The sequence below is a fragment of the Arachis stenosperma genome, chromosome 9 (assembly GCF_014773155.1).
Source record: "Arachis stenosperma cultivar V10309 chromosome 9, arast.V10309.gnm1.PFL2, whole genome shotgun sequence".
NCBI lineage: Eukaryota > Viridiplantae > Streptophyta > Magnoliopsida > Fabales > Fabaceae > Arachis > Arachis stenosperma.
Genome location: NC_080385.1, coordinates 162,592,863 through 162,603,632, shown reverse-complemented (window position 1 = coordinate 162,603,632; position 10,770 = coordinate 162,592,863). Strand labels below are relative to the sequence as shown.

The following is a 10,770-nucleotide window of genomic DNA, read 5'->3' as shown; positions in this document are numbered from 1 at the left end:
AAAGAAAACACAATTTTATTGAGAGCAGCGCAAAGCAGTATTTTCTTGAAATGATGCACCAAAATTATGGTAACTCCGAAAATGGGTTTATATAAAGAACTTGGAAGTTAAAAAAGAGAACAGAGTTACAAAGAAATCACTGCAGTAATTATTAAACCAGCATGGGAACACCAGCTTCTGATGTTTTGCTACACACTGAAGTTTTGAACAATTTAATAGCCCCAGTAATCGTTCCTGATTTCATCTTCGTACTTCTTCAACAGTTCAGGATGCTTGGCAAAGTACTCATCATATGTCATGGTATTAATCTTGGCCTGTCAAAAAGACTTGTGAGAAAACATTCAATTTTATTAAACATGAAAAAGTTTGTGTAGTGATTTCTAATTACCTTCATTTCTTGTACATCAGCTATTTCCTTCTCTAAACGCTCTGACTCCTTGAGAGACTTCTGCTCGGCTTCTTTAAGCTCAACTAACTGCGTCAGAAATACACATACAGCACTTAAATTGACAATGTCTTTCACTGAGAAACATGAACAACTATTATCGTTTAGACAAAAGTTCTTACTAGTTGATCGAATTTAGTTTTATATTGAGGAGTCACTGTGTCAACATATTTGGGGATCTCTATGCCTGCGGAGAACCGTCAAAAAACATCAGAACTTGAATTGGTTGGTATATAAATATGTACAAAGATCCAATTTTAACTGCCCTAAAAGAAAAAGCAAAAAACAAAAAAAATTAGAAAAGAAGTTATCCAACACTGTATTATGACATCAACAAAGGTTTGTACCTCTTCGATAACTACCTCACAAATCTATATCCGATTGGTTGTGTCAATAATCTCATGCGTGTAAGAATGTTTGTGCTCTCATTTTCACAAGCATCCCAATCTTAATTGCTAGTTTAGTTTGCTACATTAAGCCACATTAACAATTTCTTTCAATGTACATTAAAATATGTTTCAAGTTAGAAAATTCACCACTAGTTTACGAAACCTTATCCACCATTCAATAAAGGGTATTTGGTACCCTTCGTAGGAATATCCATATATATCAGGCCCAAGTTTGAACAATAAACAAACTTTTGCCTGATAGGGATTCAAACAGAGACGGATTCATGTGTAACATTGTGGGCCAAGTAACTCCCCTAGGATTTGGAAATTTATTTAGTAGTACATAATAGTGATATTTATTTGTCCCTATTATGTTATTAAATTTGACCACACTATATTAAATTATTATGATAATTATTTGGCCCCACAGTCAAAATTTTTTTAGATCCATCACTGGATTCAAATGCAGGTGCAAACCAAATTAGAGCCTGGTATTAGGCACTAGCCTGCTAGGAAATCAGAGTATAATGTTGAAGTACTACTCAGCATTGAAGTAACAAGAAATACCCGAGCTTACATGAAACCACATGCATTTCAAATTCCAGTCCCCACTAAATTGGTCATTTAAATAAACAATATATTATGAATGTTAAAAGAAAGCAACAAACACATGAAAGGGCATTCACAAACAGAGTTCATGAACATACTCTCGTAATGCTCCTTGTACATGTCCACCAAACGAGAGCCAATTCCCTTCCTATAATACTCCCAATCTATGGGCTCTGGCTCCTGCACAATCCAAAATAACAATAAAAAAAAAGTAATAACCTTTTTCCCCTGAACAATGATTAACTAAGCAACCTCCGTTACACACACAAGATCTTCTGATTTTTCAATTAAGTCTCCATTGGTCCTAAAAAATTTCTAGCATAATCAGTTAATCACGTCCAATGACAAAACCCTAATACCAAACGAAAACAATTAAAATAACAGCAAATAAATTATGTAAAACAATTATTCAGAAATGTGTCCCAAACTACATCTAATCCCTAGAATAATAATAACTAATGACGAAGAACACTAACGAATTGGTAATATTTCCGAATTCACATCACAATAACACACAAGTCACAAATCGCTCTAAATAAGTGATTACTTTCTCATTTTCTCTCTAGAATCTAATCGATCTAAAAGTAACAGGAACAATACGAATTTTTGTATACACAATCGAAATTATTCAATGCGAGGAAAACGAGAGAGATCCGTGAGGATCAGAGAAGAAATCAAACCTGACTAAACTTGGTTTGGAGCTGGGAGTTAACCTCGTCGAAGGTACGACGAAGGTTATTGAACTCCCTGCGAGCCTCGTCGGAGACGATGAGCCTCGCCATTCCGTCCCAGTCGATGTTCTTTCCGGCCTTGAACACCACATCGGTAACCTTCTTCACCGATCCGCTCATTTTTCCTTCCTCTTTCTTTTCTTTTCTGTCGCTCTGAAATTTTCTCGCTGATTTTCTCGACCAGCAAACGGCAAAGGCAAAGAGATGCTGTTTTTGGGGAGCTGTGTGAGCTCAGTCTCCAAAACACCCTGATGCTATCACCCCACTATGGGCCGGGTTCTAGCACTTGCATCTTTATGGGCCAGATCATTTCTGAATTCTGTGTAATAGCCCATTGTGATCCAAACCATAATAATCCTGGCCCAAAAAGTAACAAACTGATGGCAATTTCTCCTTTTTGTTCAGATAGAGATTTTGTTCGGTTTTATACCAAAAAAATATATATTTGAAAAATAAAAATTATTACTGTCCAAAAAAAGAAATATTATATGTATATTAAAAATAAGCTATTAAGTAAGTAATTATATATATATATATACATTGTTTTACACAATTTTTTATGTATCTTTTATTTTTTAATGTGTATTTTATACTAATGATTAAGTTCATAATTATTTTTTTATAGGCGTAACATAATTGTCAAAAAAATATAGAGCAAAAAGTCCCAAAATATAGGAACAAAGGAAAATATGATATGTACACTGTAAGAACTTCTGATACGTACACTATTGTCCAATCAAACGATTGTGCTTATACAACTTTGTTAAATGTAGTACCAATATATAATTTTACCTTTTTTACATTTATATAACATACCATTTTTTTTGCTAATAAATTATAACTTAAATGATATAGTCTTTCCATAATCATCTAAACAGAAGAAACACAAAAATCACAACCATATATATATATAACATACGAGAAACACAAATCTAAATTTTGTTTTCCTTGCAATTAGACCACCTCGGTGTATACTATCTATCTGACTATATTGAGTATCTATCTGACTTAATTATTATGTTATATTATAAGAAAATTCGTTTGTATTGATAGTTATATGAAGTTGGTCTCTTTAATTTTGAATGTTAAAACACAATGCTGATTAGAAATAAATAATCAATATTTTGCTAATTAAGTGAAACTTATGTATGGTGCTCAAGTGTGGATTAAGAACATGTCTTCCTTTAATTTAAGGAAAAAGTTTTTATAGATGATCTTGCTATACATCTAACAAAATAGCATATATATATATATATATATATATATATATATATATATAATGTTACGGTGTCTATCACTTTTTACCTAAGTTACTAAAAAAAGTAAATAAATAATATTTAATAAATTTTATATGATTTACTTTTTTTTAAATATTTTATTTTTTACTTTAAAAAATAAGTTAAACAATTTAGGCATCATAACAAAGACACCATAGAACTCACTTATTTATATATATATATATATATATATATATATATATATATATATATATATATATATATTGTTCCTACCCTGACCCAACGGTATGGCCCAGGTCCAAATACACCAAAAGGCCCAATCCAAAGATTGGCCTTTGTTATTCACCGACCTCTTCAAAAGAGGTCGGACTCAACACAGACTTCTTTCCAAAGAAGTCGGGTTCAAGAGATAGCTGGCAGATAACACTATTCAAATAAGTAACTGCCCCTAAAATCTCTCTAACCACTTCTAGAAGCCATATCCCAACAATCCCTAGATAAAGGGACGGTTATCTACCTAAAAAGGTGGCACTACTCCAACGGTGGTTATTGGATCACCACTATAAATACCCTGACACCCCTCAGGTATCTCTAAGTTCCAATACATTCTAAACCTGCTTAACCCATGCTGACTTAGGCATCGGAGTGTCTTTGCAGGTACCACCCCCATCTCTTGGAACACACTCGGAGGCGGCTCCCAGACGTAAACCAAGTCGGAGACCACACTCCTCCAGCGCTTGGGCCTCAAACAAGTCCAACCACCGTCCGGTTCTAGGTAAGCCCGGAACATTGGCGCCGTTGCCGGGGACCTGGAGCTCAACTCTTGATAATGGCGGATGATCAACAACATAGTCAGGCAACCACTCGACATGAATAAGATGCAAGCATGTTAAAAAGAAGCTGGAATACAGTTTCTATGGATACTAGAAATCCCGTAAAAACTTCTCCCAATGGGCAGAGGATATCAAATAGGGATGATGATTCTACTTCTACAGTTAAATTGGATTAAAAGAGAAGAAAGCACCGTCCCAAGGCCATTGTAGAAAGCAAACCAAGATGAATTCGAAAGCCAATTGAATAAAAGAATTTTCAATTCAGAAAATTCAATTGGCAAAAGAAGTTACTTGAAAAAAAAAATGAACTCGAAAGCCAATTGAATAAAAGAATTTTCAATTCAGAAAATTCAATTGGCAAAAGAAGTTACGTGAAGAAAAAAAAAAAGAGGAAAAGGGAACGTGACTAATCCCAACCTCTTCGTGAAATAGGATGGACAATGACATCTGTGCCAACTTACAATCTCGGAAAAATCCATAATACCCACTCATGAAATGGAACAGTTGCATGTTCCAAATACACAGCATCAGCCAATTTGAACGCAACCCAATCCGACAACGGAGTGATGAATCCAGTTTTTTCTTCAGTGGATTCACCTGTCAATTACAACAGTGAATAACACAAAGAATTCTCATGGTACATCTTTCGTTGGTTGCTCACAAATTACATCACTGCCAATGAATATGGAAAGAAATATTCCTGTGGTAGAATTTGATGTTGTTTGCACACCAATAAAGATGGATGTCTTCCAGGAAGAAAACTGGAATCCGATCCAAAGAAAAAAGAAAGTCGGGGTGACAAAGGCCCAGTCTTCATTGGAGGGAATGATGGTCAGATTTTTCTTCAAAGGTCGGATGAGCCGGGAGCTCACAAAGAAAATCCGACCTCTTTTAGAGAGCTCATGAAGAAAAGTCCGACCTCCTTTTAAAGGTCAGACTTTTCAATAAGGTCGGATGAGTTGGGAGCTCACCAAAGAAAATCCGACCTCTTTTAGAGAGCTCACGAATAAAAGTCCGACCTCTTTTAAAGGTCAGACTTTACAATAAGGTCGGATGAGTTGGGAGCTCACCAAAGAAAATCCGACCTCTTTTAGAGAGCTCACGAAGAAAAGTCCGACCTCTTTTAAAGGTTAGACTTTACAACAAGGTCGAATGAGTTGGGAGCTCACAAAGAAAATCCGACCTCTTTTAGATCCCATGAAGAAAGTCCGACCTCTTTTAAAGGTTAGACTCTACAATGAGGTCTAAAACCTCATTGCTCAGAAGAATCCGACCTCTTTAGATCCGACAAAGAAAAAATCCGACCTCGTTTTGGAGTCTGTAAAAAATCCGACCTCTTTCACGATCAACTCTACAATGAGGTCAAAAACCTCGAAGAATATCAGAAAGAGATTCCGACTTCTTTTAAAGATCAGAGTCTACAATGAGAACGAAAACCTCCAAGCTTAGAAAGAAAGTCCGACCTCTTTCCAAGCTTATGAAGATAATTTGACCTCCTCTGAGGATTCAAGTCTACAAATAAAAATCCGACTTCCTTTAAGAGCTTACAAAGAAAAGTCTGACTTTTTGAGGTACAACTTCGAGAACCAGATCCCAAGCATAAATGGCCATGAGAAGGTCATACGAAGAAATTTCTCAACTGACAACCTCGTCTTGATCCAAAATGACATCGGACCAAAAGCGGACGAAGAAAAGCTAACGCCAAAATGAAAAGATGCAACAAAGTCACTTAAGACTTGAAAAAGAACTACTACAACATACTCAACTTATTCGAAAACAATCTACCTAGATTGTGCCATGTTTACAACAAAAGGGATACTACAGCTAGAAAGTGCACGTTACTCCTTAATGCACACTTTTTCTGACTTGAAGTGATGAGATCCAAAGTGGCGTAAGAAGTTATAAATGCAAATCGTGGTCCGACCTCATTAAGCCACTTGTACTAAATCAAACTGGCAAGGGACAAAGCCTAAAACGAATTGCACAAATAACTCAAGGACAACGTGATCATAATCAAACATCAACACAAAGAGGATGTAAACCCGACGTCACAACAATTTGTTTAAAACAAATTGAGAAAGGATGGCGATTTATAAGAATGCCTCCTCAAGCCAAGAGATAAGTATCCGACCTTACTAAGTTGACACAACAAGTATAAAACAAGTTATCCGACCTCCCAAAAAGAGAGTCCAAAATAACTTGTAAAAGTCACATAGCAACAAATAGTAAGATTCAAGAATGACATGACTGAATACTCGAGTCCGACTTTATGAAGCTCGACCTCGAGTAGGGGCACTGGCTTATCATGAAAGCTAAGTCCAAAATTATTAAAAACTAAAGACAACATTCTACAATGATGCTAGAGCACGAAAGAAGAACGTGACCCCCTTCCAGAAACTTGAGAGCAAACTCAGATAAGGAAAGAGCTCTTGAGACAAAGGATGGCTACGAGATTCGCCGCAAAAGACCTCATCTTGATAAGAAAAAATATCAGGCTACTGAGTTCGGGCGAATGAAAGCTGACAACAAAAAGGATAGGACCCTACAAGATTACTGAGATCTTAGGAAAAGGTTATTACAAGGTGACCGACTTAAACAGCACCGAGCTACCAAGGTCGTGGCATGCTTGAAACATGAAAAGGTACTATAGCTAAAAGCGAACTCTACTCCCTGATATACTCTTTTTCCAACTTCATGATTTTTTCCCAAAAAATTAAAGGATTTTTTCTGAAGAAGAGTTTTTAATGAGGCATCATAGTAGAGACTAAGGGATCATAGATAGTGAAAAACCCTTAGTAGCAGTGAAAGTACCTTCGCAAATAAATAAAGATCTTTTATCTCTTATAAATTCCTTCTCGTTATTCTTTCTTTCTACGAAACGCGCCGACTTAAGCTCGACAAAGCGTGAAAATCCCATGAACCGACCTAGATGGTCGTCAGGATAAAACGACGAGGTACAAGTCGGTGTAAAGAGGTTATAAAAGTCGATCGTAATAAACTCGGAAATTATCTGACTTACAAGTCGGAAAAACCGAGAAAAAAGGAAACGCATCGCAAAAATAACCTAAATCATAAGAGCTCAATAAATCAAAAATTGAGTATAAGGAATACCAAAAAGAGATCAGGAAACCTATTGAAAGCACTAAGGCAAAAGGCTGTCCCGAGTTGTTAAGGAAAACTTAACTTAAAGAAAGGGACAGTCAGCCAAGAAAAAGGTTTTTCAAAACAAAGATCAAAAAGGTTTTTTCTAAGATTACTGAAATCTTAGAAAAGGGCTACTACAAAGTGTCTAATTTCGAGGGTGAAAAACTACCCAGGTCGCAACACACCTCCAACATAAGGAGATAAAACAATTCCTTATGAATATTGATTTTCTACAATTAGCACACACCAATTGAAGCTCGATAAACCGCGAAAATCACAGGCCGATCATATAGAAATCGCCTGGATGAAGCGACGAGGAACTAATTGGTGGAAAGAAGTTACATATGCGAATTGGAAAGAAAACACCTCGAAACAGCTCGGGCCAAACGGGTTGAAAAAGTTGTGTTTAGAACAAGTCGCAAAAGTAACTTAATATGCCCCTTGAGACATAAATACGATCTAACAACTCGATCTACACGGATAACAAATAGATCGTACAAAATCTCAAGCCCACAATCTCATCTCTACAAGTTCTAAAAATAAACGACCTAGTCGTATAAAATGGAACACTTTCACAAAAACAAGTTGTTCCAAGAAAACTCGTTCTAGCATTCACAACAACATAAGGATAACTTGGATTAAACGAGTTATGCCAGTCAACCATATTTTCAACGAAATTGTGTTAAGCACAAGTCGTGTCTATCTAAAAGCAAAGCTTTAAAAGTGATTTGTATCAAAATAAATCACTTCAACCAAACGACTTGTATAGAAACGAGTTAAAAAGGAAGGATTGTAAACGTTTCTAAACAAAATCGAAACGTAAAAACTATCCTCCAAAACAACTTGGATAAAACAAGTTGTATCATATACAAGGACGACAACCTTGTAAAAACTAGAAAGGGGAGGGAATAAGCATATAATCCTTTCACCTAAGGCGCCAATTTATGCTCGACAAAGCGCAAAAATCACAAGCTGGCCTTTTCAATGGTCGCTCGGATAAAGCGACGAGGTATAAATTGGTGCCCAATGGTTATTATACGGCTTGATGATTTAAAACAACTCAAGCCCATGAGTTAAACAAAATCGAGTAAAAAATAACCATATGATCTAAGTAATTTGTATCAAAATAAATTGCGCAAAACAACTTGATATATAACGAGTTGTGCTTCAAAAAAGTGACTTGTATAAAAAACAAGTCATCTAGAAAACTCAGAATGAATGAGTTCAACAAAAAAAGGCTTCATTCGAAAATCCTTTCTGCTTGATTACTCGAGTCCGACTTCATAAAGCTCGACCTCGAGCAGGGGCATAATGGATAAAGCAACGAAGTCCGATGGTTATAAAGATGATCTGATAGTTTAAAAGGACTCAAAATAAACAATTTGTACTTGAAACAAGTTGTGAAGTCCTAAAAAACAGCTCGAATTTAAATGAGTTGTATGAAATTAGATTAAGAAATAGCCACGTTTTAATTAAACGATTTGAAATGAAACAAATCGTAAGACCTTAAAACTACTCGCATCGAACGAGCTAGATGAGGTTATACTAAAAAATAATTACGAGTTTGAAATAAACGATTTGTATCAAAACAAGTCGTAAGAAATCAGAATAAGTTTCAGAAAGGTGATTTGTATTAAAACAAGTCATGCATCCTCAAAACAGCTCGAACTGAACGAGTTGTACAAAATTAGGATAAGAAATGTTTTCTGGTTAAGCACGATGTGCTAAAACCAGTCATACAAAGCCTACAAGCATTAAATAACTCAGAAAGAACGAGTTGTACCAATCAGTCTTAGAAAAAAGACTTGGCCAAAAACAAGTCGTTTAAAGAGGGAAAAGTATTTATAGCACGCCAGGGGCATAAGGGTAAATTGACGCGATCATTAAAGAAACGCGCTGTTACCAATATAACTGCTCCCACGTGTAAATGCGAAAACCCCAACAGACGCGACGTTTGATTAGACTTGGCGGTTAAGAAATTTAAAATCACGTCAGTTTTAAAAGTCACGTCAGCTACAGACCAAGTTCAATACTCGAATCCAACTCATAAGCAAAAGAGATTGGACTCGAGTAGGGGCACTGTTCCTACCCTGACCCAACGGTATGGCCCAGGTCCAAATACACCAAAAGGCCCAATCCAAAGATTGGCCTTTGTTATTCACCGACCTCTTCAAAAGAGGTCGGACTCAACACAGACTTCTTTCCAAAGAAGTCGGGTTCAAGAGATAGCTGGCAGATAACACTTATTCAAATAAGTAACTGCCCCTAAAATCTCTCTAACCACTTCTAGAAGCCATATCCCAACAATCCCTAGATAAAAGGGACGGTTATCTACCTAAAAAGGTGGCACTACTCCAACGGTGGTTATTGGATCACCACTATAAATACCCTGACACCCCTCAGGTATCTCTAAGTTCCAATACATTCTAAACCTGCTTAACCCATGCTGACTTAGGCATCGGAGTGTCTTTGCAGGTACCACCCCCATCTCTTGGAACACACAACTCGGAGGCGGCTCCCAGACGTAAACCAAGTCGGAGACCACACTCCTCCAGCGCTTGGGCCTCAAACAAGTCCAACCACCGTCCGGTTCTAGGTAAGCCCCGGAACATATATATATATATATATAGATATTAATGAGTATCAAGTAGTTTGAGAATTGAGACTATATATATTATTATATGTTTAAATAACATGAGATGAAACCAAAATACATGTGAAGATTGATTTGCACTTCATAACTCTGAATGCTCACATACACTCACATTACAATATTTCTTGATTAATTTCCTCATTACAATATTTCTTTTGAAAAATGAAACCCGTCAAGCAGGCCAACCATACACCACACTAAAAGTTTAGAAGAAAAAAAAAAGAAGCAGCTAAGGAAATCTCCATTATTCCCCTTAGCTTTATGTAAACTATTGTTCATTCCGTCCAAGATGCCACTATTGACTTCAAGACGATGAAGTCAAAAGGTTGGACTACTTGAGACTTAATAATTGAGATTGCATGCATTGTATCATCTTTAATTAATTCTTTCTGTTTCTATTCTTTTCTATTTCCTTGTTATGTTTAATATAGTTATATATATAAACTTTACAAGAAAATAATTCAAATTTTAAATTTTTGTCTTTTACAGAAGTTTAAGAAATAATAATTCAATAAATAAGGTAGAAACCAAACAAGGGTTTAATTAGATGTTGATATATATACTTTGAGAAATGGACAAATCGATTCTTAATTTTTTAGTTTATGCCTCTGTGGACATTTAAGTCTCTGAGGTTTTAAGAATACATTTACGTTTCTGATTTTTTTTTTAAATCTGGACACATCGATCCTTGAGTCTAATTTGTCCTATTTTAAAAATTCTCCCACGTG

General features: G+C 35.9%; 1 protein-coding gene across 1 annotated transcript; it reads right to left on the bottom strand.

Annotated features, from left to right (window-relative positions):
• On the bottom strand, positions 1-2,403 carry LOC130947693 (ATP synthase subunit d, mitochondrial). The gene is made up of 5 exons (XM_057876395.1): positions 2,124-2,403; positions 1,542-1,623; positions 568-632; positions 389-475; positions 1-314 (listed from the first exon to the last, which is right to left on the bottom strand). Exons 1-5 carry the CDS (start codon positions 2,292-2,294, stop codon positions 213-215), a joined length of 507 nt encoding a protein of 168 aa, XP_057732378.1. The 5' UTR covers positions 2,295-2,403; the 3' UTR covers positions 1-212.
• Between the last annotated feature and the right edge of the window lie 8,367 nt (positions 2,404-10,770).

Excerpts from the sequence above, each read along its gene's own strand:
- LOC130947693 (XM_057876395.1), bottom strand. The coding sequence starts at position 2,294 with ATGAGCGGATCGGTGAAGAAGGTTACCGATGTGGTGTTCAAGGCCGGA. Across the intron at positions 1,624-2,123 it reads TCCAAACCAAGTTTAGTCAG|GAGCCAGAGCCCATAGATTG; the intron begins GTTTGATTTCTT and ends TGGATTGTGCAG. Across the intron at positions 476-567 it reads AAACTAAATTCGATCAACTA|TTAGTTGAGCTTAAAGAAGC; the intron begins GTAAGAACTTTT and ends TTTCTGACGCAG.